The 24,752-nt window shown below is 53.4% G+C and overlaps 2 protein-coding genes across 2 annotated transcripts in view; both read left to right on the forward strand.

Annotated features, from left to right (window-relative positions):
- The window catches only part of EHD4 (EH domain containing 4), an 88,410-nt gene extending 77,189 nt beyond the window's left edge, over positions 1–11,221 (forward strand). The window contains exon 6 of the mRNA XM_022587385.3: positions 7,164–11,221. Coding sequence (XP_022443093.1) covers positions 7,164–7,700 — 537 coding nt within the window. The 3' untranslated portion in view covers positions 7,701–11,221. The remainder of the gene's footprint in view (positions 1–7,163) is intronic.
- A 2,445-nt stretch (positions 11,222–13,666) lies between these two features.
- SPTBN5 (spectrin beta, non-erythrocytic 5) overlaps positions 13,667–24,752 on the forward strand; it is a 43,868-nt gene continuing 32,782 nt past the window's right edge. The window contains 11 exon segments of the mRNA XM_089906251.1: positions 13,667–14,959; positions 14,961–15,102; positions 15,362–15,529; positions 17,843–17,959; positions 20,040–20,197; positions 20,733–20,961; positions 21,821–22,452; positions 23,821–23,928; positions 23,930–23,957; positions 24,071–24,303; positions 24,561–24,714. Coding sequence (XP_089762377.1) covers positions 14,886–14,959; positions 14,961–15,102; positions 15,362–15,529; positions 17,843–17,959; positions 20,040–20,197; positions 20,733–20,961; positions 21,821–22,452; positions 23,821–23,928; positions 23,930–23,957; positions 24,071–24,303; positions 24,561–24,714 — 2,043 coding nt within the window. The 5' untranslated portion in view covers positions 13,667–14,885.

Consider the following 24,752-nt stretch of genomic DNA (forward strand, 5'->3'; position numbering starts at 1 on the left):
GCACAGAAGTGACACCTGTTTTTTAGAATCCCAGAACTTTAAGGGAATTAGAGCTGAGAGTGACCTTGGAGGTCACTTCCAGGGGCCTCCTGAAGCCGGCCCTCCCCCGCGCTGCCCTGCACTGTGGGATTACGCGCTTGGGCAGCATCGCTGCTGCGGGCTCAGTCAGAGGCCGTGGCGGGCTGTGGCCACGGCGGGAGTTCACCAGACACAGCAGGCTGTGCTCACTGAAGAGTTTGCTTAAAGGTCAGCTTCGGGCAGCCTTTGGCCTAATTTCAGAATCTCCCTGACATGTGTCTGGGCAGCCCCAGGTGACCCCGAGTGGGTGCTGCCACCCTGGCCTGACCCGTGTGTTCACCTCCCCGCCATGGTGTTAGGTGACCTTGATTTTGACACTGACCATGCCCTCCCGAGCGAGGCCGCCTCACCTGGCTCCTCAGAGAGCCTGACTGACCATCTCCTTGTCCGGTGCAAGGACCCATCTGCCCTGGAGGCCACAGCCCTCTCTGGAAAGCAGGCAACACAACTCAGATGCCTGCAGCCACCAGCCAAAAGTAACTCAAACAAGTGAGGCAGGCGGGCCACGCCAAAGGAAACTGCGGTGCCCCCTCGACCACCTCTTGTTTTCTCACATTTGGTAGAGATGTGGGTCCTGAGAAACACGTCCCTACTGGGAGGAAAACAATTCTGCAAGTGCAGCGAGTGAGGACTTGCAGGGCACACGGTGGGAGCAGATTGGGGAGCGTGTGCCCTTCCCCGCTCAGTGGGGAGCCCCCATCCTGCCCAGTGGTTGCTGCCCCGTGGGAGTGCAGGCCTGGATATTTCACGAGAAGCTGGAGATCTGGATTTGTATGTAAAGTACCCTGGTTTTCAAATTTTGGCTCAGAATTTCAAAGAATCTACATGGGCCAAAGAGAGCATACAGCATACTGGCTGCACCCTGGAGACTCTGGGCCTGTGAGCTGCCAGCCTGCCTGGGGTAGGGATGGGGATCGGTTTGCGGGGGAGGGTCAGGGAGGAGGAAGCACAGGTGCAGAGGCGAGATCAGGCTGCAGGAGGGGAAGCATCGATCCTAAGGGGTTTGTTAATGTAAACTCTCTGTATATAACGTACACACTGAAATAGGAGTGGGTTACACTTACTGCTGTGATGCCTGGGATCAGGGTGAATGCATCTGGTATATACAATCTAGTCAAATATGATTTAGTCGGCTTAAAAAAATACATAGGGGCTTCCCTGGTGGCGCAGTGGTTGAGAGTCCGCCTGCCGATGCAGGGGACGTGGGTTCGTGCCCCGGTCCGGGAAGATCCCACATGCCACGGAGTGGCTGGGCCCGTGAGCCATGGCCACTAAGTCTGCGCGTCTGGAGCCTGTGCTCCGCAACGGGAGAGACCACAACAGTGAGAGGCCCGCGTATGGCAAAAAAAAAAAAAAAAAAAAAAAACATAGAAACACTTTGTTTTTAGAAGTAAAGTTGATATTCCTGTACTCAGAGGATAAATTGGATTTTTTTCTGGTCGTAAGATGGCTAATTTGAGGGCTCCTGGGGCCTCTTCCTGAGCAGGTTCTGCTTTCGCACCCTTGGGTTATGCCCTGTACCCCATGACCAAACTGAAGGACAACTGTTTCCTGGCATCCTTCGGATACTTTGGAAGGGAACTTGGTTTCCTGACTGAAGTGAAAGCTGTGAGTAAATACACAGTGCTCACGATGGCCTGATGGGACGTCTGTGGCTCATTGGCCTCCTGAGCCTCCCTTGATGCCCGACCCACAAGGTGCGGCTCCCGAGACCTGAAGTCTCCCTGACAGGCCTCCCCTGCCCGTCTCCAGGGAGCTCCTGAACGGAGGGAGCAAACTCTGTGACCAGAGCTACTCCTGACCATGCTAGCCTGGGCCTGGCCGGTCAGAGGGCATCCAGGCCTCTCAGAGCTGGTCACAGGGGCAGTCCCTCACCCCAGGTCTCGGGAGCAGCCTTGGCCCATGTAGCCGGGCAATACAGGGAGGGCCTGAACCTTCACTGAGAACCCTGTGGTTAGGCGCCGCACCAGGCACCTTGGCCCCTTTATTGGACTCCTGGGTGCCCTGGGACTGGGAGCAGGGGTCCTACCTGCCGGGTGCCTACCATCCACACAGTCCTACCATCATCTGTGTTCATTTGTGCGTTCACCTAAGAATAGTAATTAAGTCTACTATGGCCAGGTGCTGTTCTAGGCCCCTGGAATAAATCATTGAACAAACAGCAAAAATAAAAATCCTTGCCCCTACAGAGGTCCATTCTGGGTTACAGTTTTGCTGCCATGACTGTAACTGGCAGTGACGTTTTGGCAGCAAAGCCCCTTGTTGGGACTTGTGCTCCTTGTTACAACATAAGTGTCTCTGTGCTTTGGTATAATTCATTTACTCAGTGTCTCATTTAGTGTCTCCCATAGAAGGCTGTAATTCCATGAAGCCAGTGACCCATGTCCTGTTCTCGGCCATATCCCCAGCCCCTGGGGTGTAGCAGGTACTCAGTGAATACGTGCTGAGTAGGTTAATTAATAAGTTAGTGTATGTTTATATCGTAGCAGGCTCTAGGGTAATGGGTTTCTCAGACCCTGACCTAGGCCTGACTCCCACAGGGCTTATAGACCAGTGGTTTTTGGAGCAAACCCCTGGAAGCTGGCTGAGGATTCTTCCTTGGGAAGCCAGCCAGGCCCTGATCATACCACCCCAGTCCTTTCAGGGAATCCGCAGGGAGCAAGGCAGGCCTGGAGCCCAGAGGGTGTGCTCGCTACTTCAAGCTAGTTTGCTGTCACCCAGGGAGCTCTGGGGGTTCCTGGTGTGGGTCAAGGCCTCCACATCCCTGAGTCTGTTGAGCATCTGACATCTTCCCCAACACAGGCATTCAGCCTTACTGTGTCTGGGACAGCGGCAGGGGCAGAAGCTTGGAGATGACTTGATTATGATCTTTGCACATCCCAGGATCTCACGGAGAGCTCACCAGGGCCGGCTTTAAGTCTCTGTTCTCCAAGCTGGTCAAGGTGACTCTTGACCGTAGCAAAGAGCCAATTGTATTTTGCAGGCTTTTGCCCGGGGCCTGTGTCAGCCCTACACCCACTGGGGAGGGAATCTGCTTTGCTGCGCTGATGTGTCCGTGCTGCAGAATGAGGGAACACTAGCAAGGCCACCTTGATTGCTGATGCAGTTGTCCTCCTTGGAGAACTGGGACACAGACCTACTAGGGAATGGACTTGAGGATATGGGGAGGGGGAAGGGTAAGGTGTGACAAAGTGAGAGAGTGGCATGGACATGTATACACTACCAAACGTAAGGTAGATAGCTAGTGGGAAGCAGCCGCATAGCACAGGGAGATCAGCTCGGTGCTTTGTGACCACCTAGAGGGGTGGGATAGGGAGGGTGGGAGGGAGGGAGATGCAAGAGGGAAGAGATATGGGAACATATGTATATATGTATAACTGATTCACTTTGCTATAAAGCAGAAACTAGCACACCATTGTAAAGCAATTATACTCCAATAAAGATGTTAAAAAATAATAAAATCTTAAAATAAAATTAAAAAAAATTTCACCAGCAGAGGGCGGCAGAGCCATCCCCATCTGCTCAGACCCTCCAAGTGGATTCAAAAACAGCTTCTGGTACCGGCTGGGAGTGAGCAGGCAAGGGAGAGCCCAGAAGAGGCTAGGCTGGGATTGACCTTTGTCTCTTGGGGGGCAATTCCAGGATCCCGCGCTTGGCGGCTTTCATACATACAGTTGTTGATGGGTAGCTCTTTAAATTCTCCAGTGTGTGTTCATCCCAATAAAAAGCTTTGGAGCCACCCTGGTGGAGGACAGGGATGGTGTGGTTTAACTTGGACCCCACACCCCTGGCCAGGGCTGGGCAGGCGGGTACCACAGGGATGAGAGTGTAGGGCTTACTTCATGCGTGCCCTCCGGGGTGGGAACGGCTGCTGCCGCTGCTTCCTGTCCACCCCTGCAAATATGTGGCCATTTCCCCTGGCTAGTTTTCCAGAGGTTTGCCGTCTGAATCCATGTCCCCTGCAGGCGGGTGGAAAGTTTGGGTGGGCACCGCCCTCATTTGTCCACTTGGCCGGACACAGAGGCTCTGTGTGTGCCCAGAGCTCAGGCTCATTCATGAGGAAATAGGGTAGGTGTTCATGCACCCAGGGGAATCCAGACTTGTTTACCCCAGCAGCACTGGGATTTTTGTGTAGGCTGCCTGCTCTCCTCCTCCTAGGCTTTCTCTTCTCAGTTCCCTTGGCTGACTGAGGTGCCGGCAGCAGGACCCCAAAGTGTTAGCAGCATTGTTTGGTGCCGATGTTGGGATCACGTGCAGGTGACTGTGGTCTGTCAGTGAGGATGGAGGACATGAAAACTGGAATGTACCTTAGAAACCAGGCCTGTGCTACCCCACCACTCCGAACTGAGCTCAGGCTGAGTGCGAGGTGGCAGCCCAGGCCAGCCTGCTTTGACAGTCACAGAGCTGGCTACTGAGAAGAGTGCTGGTGGCACCTTTCCAAGATATGTCAGTCTGTTTTGCTTTCCGCTCTGTCCTCTCCACCGTCTAAAGCTCAGGGCTCCACTTCAGAATAACAGCCTAGAATGTCTGCCCTGCCAGCACACCCTAGAGACCACAATTTTGATTCTCCATTGGAAACGACCTAAACTTCCAATTACATGGACAGGGTAAATGAGGAAAGGCCCAGCTATACAGTTCAATATCATGTAGCTATTGAAAATAAGTTTATTTATCTATTTTATATATATTAATGTGTATCTGTTAATCCCATTCTCCTAATTTATCCCTCTCCCTTCTTCTCCTTTGGTAATCATAAGTTTGTTTTCTGTATCTTGAGTCTGTTTCTGTTTTGCAAATAAGTTCATTTGTATTATTTTTTAGGTTCCACATATAAGTGATATCATATGGTATTTGTCTTTCTCTGTCTGACTTACTTCATTTAGTATAATAATCTCGAGGTCAATCCATGTTGCTGCAAATAGCAATATTTCATTCCTTTCTATGGCTGGGTAACAGGTTTTTACTGTATAGCACAGGGAACTATATCATATCTTGTAATAACCTAAAATGGAAAAGAAACTGAAAAAGTATATGTATATATACACCATTGTAAAGCAATTATACTCCAATAAAGGTGTTTAAAAAAAAAGTATATGTATATATAAAACCAAATCACTTTATATAAAACTGAATCAGTGTGCTGTATACCTGAAACTAACACAATATTGTAAATCAACCATACTTCAATTTAAAAATTAAATCAAATTTACAAAAATTTTTAAAGGTTGTATAAAAATTGATACCATGGAAAGCTGTGATATATTATTTCTTTAAAATGCAGGTTATTAAATAGTGTGGTCTTATTTCAGTTAAAGAGTGTGTGTGTGTTTGTAAAAATGGCTATAAACGTATGCCCAAAAATGTTAGCAAAAGTCATTGCTGGGTGATGGTATTATAAGTGATTTAAGATTCTTATTTTTGTTTACTAGTTTTTTCCCCAATTTTTTACAATGGAAGTGTAATATTTATGGTAGCACAAAGTTTTGTTTTTTCTTAACTCCCTGTCCCATTACTTCTGTCCAGAACGGTCAGGTCTGAGGGGAATGTGAAAGCTCTTTCTCTTGAGAGCCTCCCTGTCTCATCTCCAGAAAACTGCACACCTGGCTGGCCCCTCTCTGGCCCTCTAGGATTGTCCAAACAGAAATATTTCATGTAGAGTCCATATAAAAACTGCCATACCTGGAATTCTCTGCGTTTGTTGGCAAAACTGCTATTAAGACATTTTCACTAGATCTTTGAGGCCCCTTATACAATTGCCTAAGTGACTTCCACAGTTCAGGGCCAGAGAAGGTTTGTCTTTCTTGTGATGAACAGGTGGTTTCTCCCCGCCAACAGCGAGGTGTGACACCCCCACCCCCGCCGGCTCCCCAGCCAGGGCAGCTGAGGAGTGTAGCTTTTCTCAGCCTTCATTATCTGATGTGATGATTCCCCTCCTCTTCCTTTCAATTACTTGGCTTTTCCCTTTGTTCATGACTTTCTTCTATTTCATGTTATCATTGTTTCACTGTAAACTAAGTCAAGCCGTTTTTGAAATATAAGCTCCCTGAAGGCAGAGACTGTGGCTTTTCATATTTATATCCCAGAACAGGGCCTGGCACATAACAAATGGTCAGTAAATGTTGGATGGATGGATGGATGGATGGATGGATGGATGGATGGATGGATGGAAGGAAGGAAGGAAGGAAGGAAGGAAGGAAGGGTAACCAAGGCAGGAAGGACTATTTCTACAGAGCCACCCACAGAGCCTCTGTGGCATCTACAGCTGGCTCCCATCCTGGCCAGGCAATTGCCGCGTCCCCTAGGGCCATCTGCAAACTCTGTGCTCTGTCTGCTCCTCCCAGCTGTCCTGGGAGATGCAGCTGAGACCTGCCCTGACCATGCTAGTACTACTCAGCTCTACTGGCTGCATTTATACTTGCCCTTCCCATCCCTACTCCTCTCTCTCTTTCCAATTTCAACTTGTACCTATTTGTACCCTAAACTACATTTTTTTAACTGATCAACATCGTCTTTAAATAATCATTTAACCTAAATTAGTCCTACTGACAGCTCTGTCGCAGCTTCATGTTACAGCACAAAGAGGCTAGTCGAGCGGCAGGAGGCATGGGCTATTGTCTTGACTCCGCCAGGACACCCCTTGTGCTCTCTGTGAAATGGGGTTATTAATACCTGCTTTTCCTGACTCCCAGCATTGTTGTGAAAATCAACTGAAGTATGTAAGGTAGGTAAAATACTTTAAAAGATAAAATAGTAGATCTCTAGAGTGCTTTTTTAAAAAAAGACAGGGTGAAAGGAATTTTGGCTCAAAGCCCTAGGGGATCACCGTCCCTCATGCCACTGCCAGCCCAGATTAGCTACCGTAGGAAAATGTTGCATCCCAAGCATCTTGTCTCTTGTTCCAAAAGCCACTCCTATGTCTGGTGGGTTCGGATGTGGGGACCCCACCAAAGAGAGAGAGAGCTCTGGACAGCCCAGAGCCTGGGCTGCCTGCTTTAAAGGAGCATTTGTCCCCTCCAGCCATCCCTCTCCTCATTTGCTTCCTGCAGGGAGGATGTTAACCAAATCTGTGGTTTCTCCTTTTCCAGGAACAGCTTGAGAGCTATGACTTCACCAAATTCCACTCGCTGAAGCCCAAGCTGATCGAGGCCGTGGACAACATGCTGAGCAACAAGATCTCGTCCCTGATGAGCCTCATAAGCCAGGAGGAGACGAGCATGCCCACGCAGCTGGTGCAGGGCGGTGCCTTCGACGGCACCGCCGAGGGCCCCTTCAACCAGGGCTACGGGGAGGGCGCCAAGGAGGGCGCCGATGAGGAGGAGTGGGTTGTGGCCAAAGACAAGCCTGTCTACGATGAGCTCTTCTACACCCTGTCGCCCGTCAATGGCAAGATATCGGGCGTCAACGCCAAGAAGGAGATGGTGACCTCCAAGCTGCCCAACAGCGTCCTGGGCAAGATCTGGAAGCTGGCCGACTGTGACTGTGACGGCATGCTGGACGAGGAGGAATTCGCACTGGCCAAGCACCTCATCAAGATCAAGCTCGATGGCTACGAGCTGCCCAACAGCCTGCCCCCGCACCTCGTGCCACCCTCCCACAGGAAATCCTTGCCGAACGCCGACTGAGGGGCAAGCCTCACACAGCGAGGGCGGTGTGGGGCTAGAATTGGGGGGCCTGGGCCAGAGGCCCACACTGCCACTGACTCACTGAGCGACGCTGGGCGAGACACTGCCCTCTCTGTGCCTCGGTTTCCCCATCTGTAGACCAGGGAGGGCAGACACTGGACACTAGATGAGATCCTTTCACCTTAAAATTCCCAGAGTTTCTACTAAAATGTTGGGGGGACGGGGTGGATACAGGGATGGAAGCGTTGAGAAGAAAGGAAAATCGTCCAAGGAGTCCTCCAAAGCCTAGAGAAGCCCAGATGTGGAATCCCAGGAGCCAGGGGGTGTCAGCTGGGGGCTCTGCTGGGCTTCACTGGACTGTCCATCATTTTGAACCTGCCTGTCCCTCGGAGAGCACCAGGAAGCAGCAAAGACCAACTTATTTATTTTGTCTCTATTTGGAGTGGAAAAAAAAAACAGCTGAGAAGGTTTCTGTTCTCTCCAAACTGTCTACCAAAGAGTAGACTGCTGCCCCAGCTTTGAGAGGAGGACGCACCATTTCTGTGTGTCCCCGTCCCTTCTGTAGGCCTGCAGAGCCCGTGGCCAGGCCGCAGGGAGCATCCATCCCAGCGCCTGCTGGCCGGCCCTCCCAGGGCTCCCCCAACCTTGGGGCCTTCCCAGCAAAGTTGTATTTGGTTAGAAATTTGGAACTCACAACCTTTATTAACCCCTGGCAAGAGTTCTAGTATTCATTTCAAGTCATGTTGAAATCTGAAGATTAGCTTTACTTGTCTGGCAACAGGTTGTAGCCAAGTTTATCATATTTAAACTAGAGTAAGAAAAGCGGTGGTTCCCCCCAGTCTTCAGTTAGCGTGGTTACACGTCCCCAAGGTGCCTTGGTCAATGGCAGGATTTAAATCCAGAAAAAACATGAATTGGTGCATGCAGTGTCCTGGCCCTGTGGCCACAGAGGGGATGGGGGGCCAGCCCAAGGTCAGTCTACTAGCGTTAGACACTATTTTTATAAAAAATAGGCATTTTTATTATGACTAGTTTTTTAAATATAGTTTCTATATAAAGGATAAAGGCCTTTATACAGAAACAAGATGCAATCTTTCATATAAAGCCTTTTCTTCAGAAGACTGTGTGGTTCATACCATGAATGCCTCACGAGGTAGGACCTGGGCCCTTACCTGCACATCAGTTCCTGATGTTCCCTCCCTGGGTGCCCTGGGTGAACCTCTCTGGACCACTTGCCCAAATGCCTGTGTCCAGTGGAGGTCACCCTCCCAACTGTGTGGGCTTCAGCTGGGGGATGCGGGTGCCTTTCACCATCATTTATGCAATAAGAGAGACATGATATTTCATCACTATTGTGATGGCTGCATAGCCTGGGACCCTGCCGGCACCAAAAATGAATGAAATCCAAACAGTCACACCTAAGTCTCCCAAAACACTCGTTTTTTTTGTTTGTTTGTTTGTTTCTGGTGTCACTTGTGACATCAGGGGCAGAACAGCAGACTTAAGAAAATGTTTACTTTAGAGAAGCATTTATCCAGATGCCAGCCCTCACACTCCCTAGCTTACTTTCTACATAATTTAGTTTTAAGAGAAGTAAATACATAACATGGTTTTAGTCTTAGTGAGTACTTTTAAATTAATTAGACACATAGAAAAGAGACATTTGTAATTCCAGTAGATGGTTCTGTGAATGCACGAGGACCACACAGGTGTGTAAGCACAGTGGATCCAGCAGAGGGCAAGATTGAGAGAGGAGGAGAGAGTTCATTTGTCGAAAGGTATAGAGATGCCAAGGTTAGATTATTTCCATTCACAATCATCTTGCTTCTTTAACTCAGCTCAGTTGTCATATATAAAGATAAATATATACACGTATGTCACAAGAGTATGTATTTTGGCCACTTGTTAATGTGTATATATGTACATATGGGCAAGTTTTGTCTATATATGGATGTAGAGGAATACTGTTTCAGAGGAGCCACAGAGGAGGTTTCTGGTTCTACGTGGATGGAAGCACCTCATGGGTGATCCCCACCCCACCCCCGTGACCTCTGGTGAGAGGACATCTGGCAGCTGAATGCTGAGAAAAAAGGAAGAAAAAGGAAGTCACATGTCCATTTTTCTCAATATCTTCTCTTAAAACCTGAAGTCACCCATCATAAATAGTTGATTGGAAAGAAAAACACTGAAAGACATTAGGGATGGCGGCCAAGCAAGGACCCATATCGTCCCGGGACCCACACAGAGTTCCTCGAGTCTGTGTCCAAAACACCTGTTATCCCCTGACCCCATGCAGCAGGGCCGGGAACATGGAGCCCTTGGGATCTGGGCACCTGGACCGAACTTATTGTCCTCCCTGCACCACCCCACTGTCCAAGTACCCCCTCTGCAGAGTGCTCACGGATGGGGCAGGGGGCATGGAAGTAGGTAAACTCCAGAACTCTGAAACTATCTTCATGCTCTCCATGATTTCACAGAAGAAAACCTAAGAATCTTGAGTCTGTTTTCTGTACAGCACACGGTATCGCACAACACAAACTTCTGCAGTCTTGAGTTTAGGTGGAAAAAAATGAAAACTTCTGCCTACTCCTCCCGAAGTCGACTTCCAAACTGTGAGCCTGCTGGTGAGGCCTTCCTGAGCCCGTCTGTACAGAAGCATTGCACTGAGACCTGCCGAGATCCCCCAGCTCTGTGGCCACACGCTGATGTCCAACCCGCTTGGCATCCTACATGGATTCTTTCCTCATCACACACACTTGGATGACCCAGGTTGGGGCTGCTCTTCTGTGGGAAGGGCCAGGCATTCAGTTGGCTTTCACTTCTCCAGGGCTGGAGTGGCTTCTCCGGAACACTTGTCATCATGCAGCAATAAAGCCTGGATTGGGGGCTGTGACTCCTCCCACAGAACCGTGGGCCTTAAGGAGTTGGATTCTTATTCCATCTCATGGGACTGGTGTCCAGGTGGGTCAGAGAGCATGTGACGAGAAGCCAAATGCCTCGTGCTCTCCCCCAACCGCTGCCCGCCTTACAAACCCACAGGAGAGGCTTCAGCAGAGCCCTGGCCCCACTGTCCCGACCACGGTCCTTTGCTATGTCTGCTGGGTCTTGGGGGGCCGCCCCTGCACCACACTGGGAATGTCTTGTACTGGAGCCTGCCGCCTAGGATGGGGTTTAACCACCAGAGTCATGGCCTGACAGCCACCACCAGAACCTTCCCGCTTTATGGCTACGCTCCTTGATGCCCAGAACAATACCCTGGACAGATTGCCTTGGAGATAAGGAAAGCATTTAAGGAGGCACTGTTTATTTCCTCCATGGAATGTGGCAAATAACTTTCTTAGGACAGATAACCACTGAGTTTTTCCAGGTAAACATGGGCAGAATCTAAGAGTATAACCAGGTGACGTGTCAATTAGCCAATGCATTTAATACACAATGCTTTTGTTTTTTTGTAATCTTGTTTAGAAATGTCAAAAAAAGACACAGTCTACTGATCAATAAACTTCTGAAAAAAATCACTACTTTTTTCCCATTGTCTCTGGTTTTTCAGTTGACTGTGTGCCAGCTGTCTCAGGAATAAAGCAGGGATCCCTTGGAACCATTCTGAAACAAGGCAGAGGAGTTAAGGGGAGGGTGTGCCCCTTTGCACGCCATCCTGTGACCCCTGACTCTTCCTGCATCTTCTCTGGGTGGTAGACTCGGGCTTCTTCAGCAGGAAAGCAGCTCCATCCACTGTGGGCAGAGACCAGGTCTGGGAGCAGGCCCCAAGGGAGGCTCACACCCCAACTGAGAGTGACTGGAAACCAAGACTGGAGGGGACCATGGAGGAGATCATTCCGAGGCTGAGGACAGGGCATCACTGAGCATTCACAGGAGATGTCCTCTGTCCAGTGCTGAGGCAAGCCCGAGCACCTGAGGGTGCAGTAGTGCTAGGGTGCAGCCCCTGGCTGGCTGGCACTGCTCCTGCCTCTTGGCATGCCTCACAGGTCTGGACCACCCATAGTAGACATCTGGAGTTTTCACACTTGCACCCATCTACCCTTTTGGTGATCCAGACCTGGAATTTCCTTTGCAGACCACTCTCCACTTCTCCACCCTCAATCTGAGGCATGAGATTTGGGGAGATAGACCCCACCCCTTCTTTCTAGGGTGGGTCCTGATTGTCTTGAGCCAATTAGAGTATTTCATCTGCCTGGTCACAGAAATTGTTCAGGAATGGACATGTGTCTATGAGAGCCAGGCCCCTCAGACTTCTGTTCCAACTCTTGGGAGATATGTACTCTCTTTTCTGAACCATGCAGTACAAAGAAGTGAGCCTATTGGTGCAACAATATAAATAGCATTGAGAGAAGTGCCCAGAGGTGCTGGAAGCAGAGCAGTGAGGTTAGGCTGACAGCAACCACCCTGTGGAGCATGAAGATGCAGAAGGCATTGAGAAAGACTAAGACCTGTGGTGGCATCATTTGAGCTGCTGGATCAAACCTTACCTGAAGTCCTCCTCCTGCCAGCCTTTTCAGTTATGTGGACCAGTACATTCCCTTTGTATCATTTAAACCCATTTGACTTGAAATTTCAGTTACTTGCAGCACAAATATTCCAGAACTGTACTGACCAGCAGGGATTCTCATTTCAACAGGGGCTGCTATCAGTCACGGCACAAGAGGAGCTGATCCTGGCAGCATGTGCAGTGGCTTTACTGCAGCTGAACTAGGAAGAAAGAAGAGCAGTTCCGTAGCCCTGCTCAACAACCTCAAATACAGCCACCTCTGTTGAGATCTGTGTACAAAGTGTCATGCAGCTCCATCCTGTCCTCTGGTGGTCACATCACATGGGATGCTATGGGCCAAGGCTCTTAACAGGAAGTGAAACAAGCTTACAGAGGTGGGAGAAGGGGGGACTTCCTAGAAGGAGCAGGATCTTAACTAGGGCTGATGTGATTGGAGAATGTGGACGGTGGGGAGTAGAGGGGCATTCTTATTCTAAGCTGAGAGAACCACTGATGTTCAGATTTGGGCAGGAAACATCTGGTCCCGACCAGGCAATGGGGAGTCTTGCTCTGGGTAGGTACATTGGGCCGGGTGTCGGCTGACGTGCAGGCAGGGTGATGAGCTGGGGACAGTGACGAGGACCTGCAGGGTCAGTGGGAGTAACCGGGTGGGGGGTGCACTGTGGAGTGCTCGCTGGGGGGCACAGCAGCAACAGCCATTGGTACCTGACTGGACCTGGGGCTGGGGCGAGGAAGCAGCTCAGGTTCATTCCTAGTGCCACGAAGCAGTCAGTGGCAGGAGGGACCTCACAGGGAGAGGACAGCAGGGGTGGAGGCTCCTCTCAGATACAGGGGAGACGCCCCCACTCAAGAGCAGCATGCTCCTCACTTCCAGCCACAGGCTGGGGTTCAGGTGTGATGGGTCCTGCCCAGCTCTCAAGGGCAGGCTGTGGCCACTGCTTCTCTCACCGGCCTGGGCTGTCAGGGACGCCTCCATGAAGTGTTGCTGGGGCTGCTGGGTGGATGAACCCAGACACACAGCCCAGCCCGGTGTCTGTAACCAGACTGTTCTGTGAAGCCACCTGAATTAGAACTCGCTCTCTTTCTGGCATGCGGTCCAAGGTTGCAGGGAGGGAGGGGGAGGGGAGGGAGAGGGAGGGAGGGGAGGGAGAGGGAGGGAGGGGAGGGAGAGGGAGGGAGGGGAGGGAGAGGGAGGGAGGGGAGGGAGAAGGAGGGCAGGGGAGGGGGAAGGGAGGGAGGGGGAGGAGAGGGAGAGGGAGGGAGTGGAGGGAGAGGGAGGGAGGGGAGGGAGGGGAGGAGAGGAGAGGGAGAGGGAGGGAGGGGAGGAGAGGAGAGGGAGAGAGAGGGAGGGAGGGGAGGAGAGGGGAGGGAGAGGGAGGGGAGGAGAGGAGAGGGAGAGGGAGGGAGGGGAGGAGAGGAGAGGGAGAGAGAGGGAGGGAGGGGAGGAGAGGAGAGGGAGAGAGAGGGAGGGAGGGAGGGGAGGGAGAGGAAGGGAGGGGAGGGGAGGGAGTGGAGGGAGAGGGAGGGAGAGGGAGGGAGGGGCTCCCCCACAGCCCCCCCCTCTGAGCCTCAGGCCTAGCCAGTGCCGAGGGAGCACAGGTGCTGGTGCCTCACTGGGGCCCCAAAGAGTGAACACCGTGTCTCCAACTCTGGAGGAGGCTCTGTCGTTCCCACGGACTTTGCGGGTTACCCCTTCCCAGGGGGAACCCCCTTCAGAAAGTGGCCCCAGGCCTGAGGGAGTACCGCCCTGCAGCCCTGGGCTGGGTTGGATGCATTTCCGTCAGGGCCTGGAAAGCCCAGCCTTGGTCCAAGCCTGTGGTGTGTCTGTGGTGCGTCCCCCAGGAGAGGGTGCGAGGGCCATGGCCCAGCGGGCTCGCTCCCATCCCCGCCCCTGTGGGTGCTCACGGAGAGGCTCTGCAGGGGTGCAGAAGGGTAGCCCCAGCCTGCCGGAAGTGGGTGCAGAAGCTCTGACCAGAGGCTCTGCCCTGTGGGGCCTCTGCGTCTTGGGAGCCAGGACCCCCACCTGATGCTGAAGGCATTTGCAACAGGGGATGATGAAGGAGGAGACCCTGGAGCAATTGATTTGGAACATTCTTGAGCCGCCCCCTCCCAGTCTGGGCCACGCCCTGCGGCAGGTGGGAGAACAATGCCGGCTATGTGCTGTCACCCCTGCCCTGCTGGCCCAAGAGGAGGGCCATGGCACAGCCCCAGCTCCAGCCTCAGCCTCTCCTGATGTCTCCCTCCCCGCCCAGCCCCTCCTATCTGCCATCTCCGACCATCCAGCCAGATCTCCTCCCAGGGCCTGCACATCACCAAGGTAAGTAGTTTCCTGTTTTCCTTCCACCTGCCCTTTTCGTCCCAAGGAGCAGCAGCAAACGCTGTGGCCCAGGAGAAACCTCTGGCAGCAGGAGTTCTAGAAGAAGAATTTAGAAAGTAGGATGGGACAAAGGGGGCCCTGGGCCATTCAAGCTCAGGACACCAGCCAGAAGGACCAGACCTTACCTGGCTAGGTTCCAAGCTGCAACCACCCACCAAATGTGGGACTGTCTGGCACGGAGGGGCCCCCACTCCCAGGGAGTCATCAGTATCCACAGTCCTCCCCCGACCTCCATGCCCCCAACGTCCCCAGCTTAGGGAAATGTCCAGTGGCCCCTCATCCCCAGAGAGCTCCAGGCCTGATGGCTGGTCAGCCCCACAAGCCCCAGCAGCTCCTTGGGGCTACAGGCATGTGAAGCAGGAGGCCAGGGGCAGAGCCCTGGGCCGCTCTCCCAGTCCAGTCCCACCATGGACTCTGCGTATGAGGTGGGCCACATTCGCAAGCTGCAGGCACAGCACGTTGCAGATGCAGGAGAAGACTTCACCAAGTGGATCAACAGTATCTTCCAGCACGGCCGGGTGAGTGTAGCTGGGCGTGCCCCACAGCCCATCTCTACTGTCCCCCCGGCTCCCTGGCCAGTGGACCCTGGGGGACCGACTATGAGGTCATCTGGCTGAGGCCACTTCTTTCGACCCCGAAACACAGCTGAGGCCAATGCTCCTTCCTCAAGGCAGATGCTCTGGGCTGCGTAGCCCAGGTCCAGGAATGGGGCAGACAGGTGGGGTTAGGCTGACCCTGTACCTTCTCCATCCTCTCCCATGCCTGCTCCATGCCCAGGTGGGCATCAAGATCCAGAACCTGTACACAGAGCTGGCTGATGGCACCCACCTGCTGCGCCTGCTGGAGCTCATCTTGGGGGAGGTCCTGCCACCTCCCAACCAGGGCCACATGCGCATACACTCCCTAGAGAACAGCATCCGAGCTCTGGCCTTCTTCAGGACCAAGGTGGGCACTGGGGAGAGGGCTTCTGGGCGTGGTGCTGGGGTGGGCAACGGGGACAGGCTGGATGACTAGATCATCTTTCCTGGGCTGGCCACGGGGCAGAGCAGAGGATCTGGAGCCGGGATCCAGCAGCTGCGATGCAGAGGTCCAGGAAGCAAAGCCCTTCCTTGCACAGTTCTCCCAGTTTAGAGAACACCCACTGGCTGAAGTGGAACAGCCATCGTCCCCAGTGGGTAGAAATGGAATATGCCATTGACTGTAATGAGAGATTGTGGAGTCTAAGCTGAAAGATTCAGTGCACTCTTAACCTTCTCTTTTCATAAATAAGGAAATTATTTACCAGGCAGACCCACAGTCAACTGGCCAGCAGATCCTGGATAGGGGGCCCTAGGGGTGAGGGAAGGTCAGACACAGGGGAAGAGCCTCTGATACTGAGCCAGGCAGTGGAGGGAGGAGATGCAGGGCTACCTTGGAGAAGCTGGGCCAGACAGCAGGGAGGGACCTAAGCAAACAGGAGGGACCCTGAGAGAAAGGGACAGGCCAAAGAAATAGTCTCTAAAAGGAGACAGGAGCTCCAGGAACACAGAGGGACCCTCACGGCCAGTGTCAGGGGCCTGTGCAGGGGTCATTTATATTGAGAAGCAGGAATTGGGAGGCCCAAGGGCTCCTGGCCTCAGGTACTAAATCACGAGGTGGCTGCCCCTGGAGGCTAAGAAGTCACAGGTGGGACTGGCTGGGCTGAGCCTAAGTCCTGGAATGGAGGTCACAACCAGCCCCCCTGCAAGCCTGGCCTGCTGAAGGGAGGCCAGGAAGGTGAGAAGCCAAAGCAACAGACAGGAGCACTGCGGTCCCTGGGTGCACAGAAGAGCAGAAAGCTGCCGGCCACACAGTGCCAGGCCCTACTTGGTCCCAGGGACAATGGCCTGAGAGCCAGCCACCTCCTCCTGGGAACCTGGGGACAGTGCAAGCCCCACAGCCCTTGTCAGAGGCTATGCAGCTCCCCTCAAGCTTAGAGACACAGCATGTCACTGATACGTAACCTATGAAGGTGACAGCCTTGTCTCCACCATATATATGAGGCAGCTATGGTCAAACTTTGGCCCCCAGCACACAGTTAATAAGTAGCAGAATGTGGGGTGCACTCATTTCTGGAGCCCTTGCCCTGTGCTGGGAACTGCATGTCACAAAGCCCAGACCTGAGCATAGGGGACCTACAGTTTCAGGGGAGACAGTTTATTTGAACCCAGATCAGCAATATGCTGGTAAATGTTTAACAATCAGCTATCTGGGCTGGGGAGCTGAGGGGAAGGAGGCAGATGAAATCCCTGGTTTGTAGCATTTGCTGATTTCCGAGGCCTTCATACCCCTACCACGACATCGCTAAGCACAAAATCGGGAAGATTTTTTAAAAGGTGGCCAGGGTAGGCCTCAATGAGAGAGTAGCATTTGAGTAAAGACTTAAAGCAAGAGAAGGAAATAGCCATGGGACTCTCTTGGGGAATAATATTTTCAGACAGCAGGGATAGCCAGTACAAAAGCCCCAAGGCCTGAACTTAGAATCTCAGGGAACTGCAAGAATCCCATGGGTCTTAGAGCCATGGGGTCCGGAAGAGGAGGATGGAGCCAGAGGGTGAAGGGGCCCAAGCCACATGCGACTTTCATGTTTATTCTGTTCCTTTCTCTCCTTGATTCAACCCTTCCTGTCCAAGTGGCAAAATCTAGGTCAGCAGGTTCTCAACATTAGTGCACATAAGAACCACCGAGGTGTCTGTCCAAATACAAGTTCCTGGGCTCTGGTCCAAGAGAGTCTGATTGGGTGGAGCTTGGGAATCTGAATGTTTAACAGGAGATGGAACACTGATGAAGAAGGCTGAGATTCAAATGTGAGCCAGGGACCCAAGCACTCACTGGAGATCCCCAGATGCCCTGGGAGGTGGAGGCAGACAGTCGATGCTGTCTATTGAGCTCATACATTGACTTTTACAACTCTTCATTTCAACCTCCTTAGCTGAACCACTGATCCTGGCCCGGGTTTACCTGTAGCCCATGGATGGGGAGTCCTCCTGCTCCTGTGGTCCAGCCCAGTTCACCATGTTGGGACTTTCCCTAAGGGGGCTTGGGACCAAAGCCCCAACCACTTAGAAACGCTTTACTTGCCTGGCCTTGTGCCTGCCTGCCTCTCCCCTGGGGATCTCCTAGGGCAGGACAGACTCCAGAACCCTCCCGCCCAGCAGCCAGCCCCCTGGACACTTGGTTACTATGAGTCTTCTCTGGTATATGGGCTTTGCAGCTGAGCCCGGTCAACTTTGCCCACAGGTGCCAGTACCCCTCATTGAGCCAGAGAACATCGTGGATGGAGACCAGATGCTCATCCTGGGACTCATCTGGGTCATCATTCTGTGTTTCCAGATTGCCCACATCTCCCTGGACAGGGTATGTCTCAGCCCCCAGTGCCCAGCCCTGGCCTCACCTCAGGGCCCTGGGGACAGAGCAGTTGCACCCAACTGTTAGGATCTCCACAACGGATCCTTGGCATCCACACAACTACTATTCACTCATCAACCACGGGCAAAGATGTCAGAATGTCAGAGAGACTGTGATATGCTGAAGTGAGAGCTAGATTCACAGGCTTCAAGCCTGATCTGGGACAAGTCATTCACTAGTGAGGGGGTCAAGTTACCTGCCCACCACCCATCTTTCACCCCCGATTTGTTACAGGGCATTGAAATCCTGTAACTTTCATTACCCCTTAATGTATTATTGGAGGAAATTAAACATATAGAGGGAGCCCCAGCCCTGGAGGTTTCCAAATCCCCAGGATCCTGAAAACCAAAGAGATGGTCCCCCATCTTCCTCCATTCTCCCTCTTGTTTTCCCACAGCTGGGTCAGAAAGAGTAAACACATAAAGTCCTCATATTTGTCAATTTTCATAGTTTCTAAAACCCCATCTAAAACTTGATTCTAGTAGGTTAGGAAAGCAAACCTGGAGAATGAAATCCTAATGAAAAGAAGCCAGAGATTTGGCTCAAATCCAGGAGGATCCTTTACACTCACGAGGGAACTGTGAGCCCCAGGAGAGCAGGGGCCTTGCCTGCCTACATCCCCAGAGTCTAGCATGTATGTGGCGAATGAATGGATGGATGAATTTCTAACTGACCTCAAGCCCTTCCAGGAAGCCACACTCCCCTCCCCCGCCCCCAAGGCCAGTTCCAGGTGCCCCTGCCACCCTTTCCCTTAGGAGCAGCAAGTCCACATCATCCCCTGACTGGCCACCAACGAGCCAACTGGCTCTCTTGTCCGCCGCCAGCTCAGGCTCTGCTCCCTGCAAAACTCAGACATGTCTGGCACCCGGCTGACCTCACACACGCACATGCTCACCCCAGAATCTCTCCTGGTTCATGTCTGCTAGCCTAGCCCAGCCACTCAGGATATCTGGACCTGGCCTGGCTGTGGCAGAGCCCAGCTCCAGGCCCTGAAACTCTTTCCCCCTCCCCTCCCCTGCGCTGCTGCTCACTTGTCCTTCCCACCCAAGCTCCGGGGCCCAAAGGGCAGGGCAGGAAATGCAGCCTGCTGTGCTTTAACATTCTGAGTTTATAAACAGGAGTTGGTAGAGGGGAGAAAAGGAGAGGAAGAGTCAAGGGAAAAGGAGATGGGGACTCTGCGGTGTGAGGGGCGAAGGAGGGAGTGGATGGAAGGGGAGGACCACTGAGGGCAGGACAGGGACGAGGAATGGAAAGCAGGGAAAGAAGTGGAGCCAGGAAGGAGAAGGGAAAGGAGCACCGAGTAGAAGAGGGATGCGGACGGGAGTGGGGGCAGGTGGAAGCCAAGAGTAGCAGAATAAAGGAAAGTATCCAGGAGACTGAAACCAGTTATAGATGGTCATTTCCCAGTCTGAAGAAGCCGTCGCATGAGGCATTGTGGGGGCAGACAGGTGGGCTCCCCATGTCAGAGATGGGCTCTGTCAGATGTTTCTGGGTCAAGAGAGACCCTTCCCTATCAGCTGGGGAACCCAGGGCAACTTCCTGACCTCTCACTGCACCTCATATGCCATCCTTAGAATGTAAATACTAATAGCGCCTACCTCTGAGGGCTGTGCTGGGTGGAGAGCCACGTGTGCAGGCCGGTGGCTGGTTGGCAGAAAACCCGTGTTGACCAGGAGCCGGTCTAATGAAGCCCAGACTCAATTCTGTGCAGCCCAGGGTAGGTTAGCACAGTGCCTGGCCCATCAGAAAGGCTGGAGAAACGGGACTTACTGCTGCTGTTGTCACCAGTTGCAACTCAAAGCCAGCTGCTCAGAGGTGACAGGTTTCAAGCACTCCGCTTCTTTGTAAGGACAATCTTTCTCTCGCACCCCCAGTCCCTCCCCAGCAGGAGTGAAAGCAAGTACAGTCAGATGCTCCGGGTGGGAGAGCAGGATCACAGCGTGCCCAGCCTGCCTCTCCCACGGCCTGCGGGCTCTGCTGTCCCACCCCACCTGTCCCTGCATGGTGACCCGCTGTCCTGTCCTTCCAGGAGGAGTTTGGGGCCAGCAGAGCCCTGCTGTCTGCCAAGGAGGCTCTGCTGCTCTGGTGCCAGCGGAAGACGGCCGGCTACGCCAACGCCAATATCACTGACTTCTCCGGCAGCTGGAGTGATGGGCTCGGCTTCAGTGCCCTCATCCACGCCCACAGGTGTGCATGAGGGAGGGGCCCCAGCGCCTCTGGACCCTGGCCTGGCCTGAGGCGGCCCTTGGCTTCCTTCTGGGAGGCCTCTACCCACTGAGCCAACTGCTCCGGGACTTGGGTCCTCAACCCACCCATTCTCCCATGTCCCTCTGGCCCCTGTGCACAGAGATAAAGACAGCTAACAGCTGAGGCCCCGGTCTGTGATACCCCTACCCCCTTCCATGGAATTGGCCAGGTTTGCCTTTGACCCTGCCTTCCTCCACTCTCTCTGCCCCTGATTCTCTTTTCTGTCCTCTCCCTGGCAAGCACCTGACCTTTTAGAGCTTCCTCCTCTACCCAGGAGCCTGACCCCTGAGCAAAATTAATCCTCCCCTCTCCCAGCCCTATTCCTTCAGCCGGGGTCTCAGATAATCATCAGGGGGAAACTAATGCAGTGCAAGGTATGAATGACCAATAGGAGCTGGTTTGCCTTTTTAACAAGTCCACTTAAAGCCAAGCAGTCACTGACTCTGGTAAAGAGCCCTGCCTGCTCTCTGCCCAGGCCAGATCTGCTTCACTATGGCTCCCTGCGTCCCGACCCCGCACTGCACCACCTCCACTGTGCTTTCCGTGTGGCTGAGCAGGAGCTGGGCATCACTCAGCTGCTGGACCCCGAGGACGTGGTGGCCCTACAGCCCGATGAGCGTTGCATCATGACTCACGTCTCCTTCTACTACCACCACTTCTCCCACCTGCACCAGGGGCAGACTGTCCAGAAGAGACTCACGAAGGTTGGTAACAAAGGGAAGGTGGCATCGAGGAGAGGTGGGGTGAACATGGGCTCCGGAGTCAGACACACCTGAGTTTGAAGGCTGTCTCTACCCCTTCCTCGCTGTGTGGCCTTGGCTGTGTCACCTAACTTTACTGCACTCCATCTGTAAAATGGAGATGATGATTCCTGGGCAATAGATAATTAATTCTGGGTAATAGAAGGCTGCTATGAGTGTGCAAGGGGGCATAAGCACAGTGCCTGGCACACAGGAAAGCCAGGTGGGAGATGCCCCTTCCTGCCTCTCCCCCTCCCCCTCTGCTCTTAGGTTTCTAAGCTCCTAATGGGATTAAAAGGCTCAGAGAGCTGGACTCTGCAAGGACAAGCGCAGCACAGCTCTGCTGGGCTGAGCCCATGTTTCTGGGGGTTCTTTTACTCTCTGGGCACCATGGCAAAGGCTGAGGCTTGGGAGGCCTGTTCTCAGGGTTGGTGTCTCAGCTGGGCCTGGGGGAGATGATCCAGGCCAAGGGCTCTGAGCTGCTTTAGGGGTGTGGCGGCCTCAGGGAAGAAAAGGAAGGCTCAGAAAAAGAACAGCTCCCCCCCCCCGCCCCGAGTTGAGGCCAAATGGAGTAAAATAAGGTAGAGGAAGGCAGGACGGGGTCCCACACTTCCAGGTCTGAGTGTAGAATGGCGGCAGACCCGCTTCTCTGGGGGCTGGGAGGAACCCCACTTTAGTGTGTCCTCAGCTGAGGGCAGGAGCTACTGCCTACCTGGGCAAGCCTGGCTGGCACTCAGCACCCAAAAGGGGAGGGCCTCCAGAGCCTGGATTCCAGGGCCTGCCCCCAGGTGCCGCCCTGACCCTTTCCCATGCCCTCTGCCAGATCCTGCTTCAGCTCCAGGAGACAGAGGTGCTGCAGACCCAGTGTGAGCAGCTGGTGGCCGACCTCCTGTGGTGGATCGCGGAGAAGCCGGTGCAGCTGGAGGCCCGGGATTTCCCAGACACCCTGCCGGGCATGCGCCAGCTGCTGGTGGCCTTTGCCTCCTTCCGCACCCAGGAGAAGCCACCGAGGCTGCAGCAGCGAGGGGCCACGGAGGCCCTGCTCTTCCGACTGCAGATGGCACTCCGAGCCCAGAATCGCAGGCACTTCCTGCCGCACGAGGGCCTGGGCCCTGCAGAGCTGTCCCAGAGCTGGGCAAGCCTGGAGCAGGCAGAGGCCTCGTGGAGCCAGGCCCTACAGCAGAGGTTCCTGCAACTAGAGAGGTTGGAAACCCTGGGCCGGCGCTTCCAGCGTAAGGCAGCCCTCCAGGAGAGCTTTCTAACAGACACAGAGCAGGTGCTGGACCGGGCTGCAGCCCCGCCAGCCAGCCCGGCCACAGTGGAAGCGGCCACCCAGAGGCTGCGCATGCTGGAGGCTGGCTTCCTGCCCCAGGAGGGGTGCTTCCAGGCCCTGGCCGAGATTGCAGACATCCTCCAGCAGGAGCACTACCATGGCTGGGCAGAGGTGGCCTGCAGGTGAGCCCCAGACACGTGAACGGTCTTCAAAATAGGCTAGGGCCTTTCTACCATGCCCCTGTCTTTACACAGCCCATTCCTGGACACAGAGGCAGGGATGATTTATGGGTTTGGGGCTCCCTTTAAAAAGATCTAACTCCTGGGAATTCCCTGGCAATCCAGTCGTTAAGAGCGCTTTCACTGCCGGGGCCAAGGTTCAATCCCTGGTCAGGGAACTGAGATCCTACCAGCCGCAAGGTGTGGCCTAAATAAATAAAAATAAAAAGATCTAGCTCCCACTGATGTCTGAAATTCCACCATCTGTAATTGATCCCTTTTGGTAAAGCACTGTTCTTTCTAGATAGCCTCTTATTAATTCATTCACTAAACATTTATTGAGTATCTACTATGTCCCAAGTACTAGTCTAGGTGTTAGAGATTTAGCAGTGAAGAGGACAAACAAAAATCCCTCCCTCCATAGAGCTTACATACTACTAAGGAAAACAGAAAAAATATATAGTATGTGAGATAGTGATTTTAAAAAATAATAAAGCAGAATAGGGGAATATGAGGTGCCAAGGTGGGGGGAGGGAATTATATTGGGTGGTCAGAGGAGGTTTACTTTTGAGCAAAGACCAGCAAGAAGTGAGAAGCCACACAGATATGAGGACAGACTCTACTAGTGCAGTGTCCCAAGGTGGCACACGCGTGGCATATTTGAAAAACAACACAGAAGCCAGTGTTGGCCAAGTGAACAAGTTGTAGTTGAGGTCAGGGAGGTATGGAGGCGAGAGGTGGTGGCAGAGATCCTGCTGGGCCCTGCAGGACACAGTAAAGACTTGATTTGTACTTAGCAGAAGATAAGCAGTCGTGACAGGGCTTGAGCAGAGGAGTGACACAATCTAACTCTCGTTTTACAATGATAACTCTGGATGCCATGTCAGGAATAGACTGAAAGGGCAAAGTCAGAAGGAGATAATAATAATCCAGACCAGAGAAGCAGTGAAGGTGATGAGAAATTGGTGGGATCCTGCATATATTTTGAATCCAACAGGATCTGCACACAGATCAGATGTGGGGTGTGAGAAAGTGAGTTATCAAGGTTTTGGCCAGGGCACCTGGAAGGATGGAGTTGCTATCACCTGAGATGAGGACTGGAAAGAAGGCTTAGGGGTCCGTGAAGGCCTGAACCTCCCAAGCCCTCCTTCCAGCTTCTCTGCCTGTGTCTAAAAGGTGGAGATACTGCCCCAACTGGATGGATGCTCACAGCTCCAGTCACGGTACTCAGGCTCCTCCAGGACAGCCAATCCCCACCCCGCAACTGTGGACCCCAAGGTAGCTTCCCTACCCCAGCCCGGTGGGTACCACCCTTATTCTCACATCCCCCAGGCAGTTGGAGATCACTCAGTGCTGGAAGCGGCTCCTTCCGCGGCTGCGAGGGCAGAGGAAGCAGATGGCAGGCATGCAGGCTGTGCTGAGCCTGCTGCAGGAAGTAGACTGCCTCCAAGAAGCTCAACCAGCTGCAGGCGGGCCCTGGACCAACAGATCCCTGGGAAACACAGCAGGATGTGCCAGCCCTGGCGTTCACGGGGACCCAGCACTCTGGGACTTTAATGACCACTCATCTGTCCCTGGCCAGGTGCTGGCCAGCTCCACGGCCTGTGGGCAGCAGCTGGCAGAGGTAGTGGAGCTGCTTCAGGGGCATGACCTGCTGGAGGCCCAGATCTTGGCCCATGGTGCCCACGTGAGCCATCCTGCCCATCAGACAATGGAGCTGGATTCTTCCCTAGGCACTAGTGTGGAAGTGCTGCAGGCCAAGGCCAGGGTGCTGGCCCAGCTCCACCAGAGCCTGGTGTCTCTTGCCAGGTCCCGGTAAGAGCTCACCCGAACTCCCCTACCCTCTCCAGAACTTTTCTGTAACCCAAATTACCCCCTGCCCAGCTTAAAACAGTGCTGCCTGGCAACTTCCTCTACACTGACCCTCATCCCCAAGGCCTCTGTCTCCTCTGTTGAGTCATCCAGGAAAAGGAAAACTCCTGTCTAAGGGGGAGTGTCTGAGCCTGCTGGGGAACCCCCTCCCCAAGCCCCATCACTCCCTGAACCCCTCTGTGGCCCTTGCTGTCCCTCAGGCGGGCCTTGCTGGTGCAGACCCTGAAGCGGGCAGAGCTCCTGCACAACTGTGAGGAGGAGGAAGCCTGGTTGAGGGAGCAGGGACAGCTGGTGGAGGATGCGGCCCTGGGCCCGGATCTCAGCCAGATCGCTGCGGCCCTGCAGCAACACAAGGTGCCCACTACCCTGCGCCCTGCCGGTTCCCCTCTCCC

This window comes from Delphinapterus leucas, chromosome 2 (assembly GCF_059928025.1).
Source record: "Delphinapterus leucas isolate spDelLeu-1000000601 "Yukka" chromosome 2, BTC_Dleu_Yukka2, whole genome shotgun sequence".
NCBI classification, from domain to species: domain Eukaryota; kingdom Metazoa; phylum Chordata; class Mammalia; order Artiodactyla; family Monodontidae; genus Delphinapterus; species Delphinapterus leucas.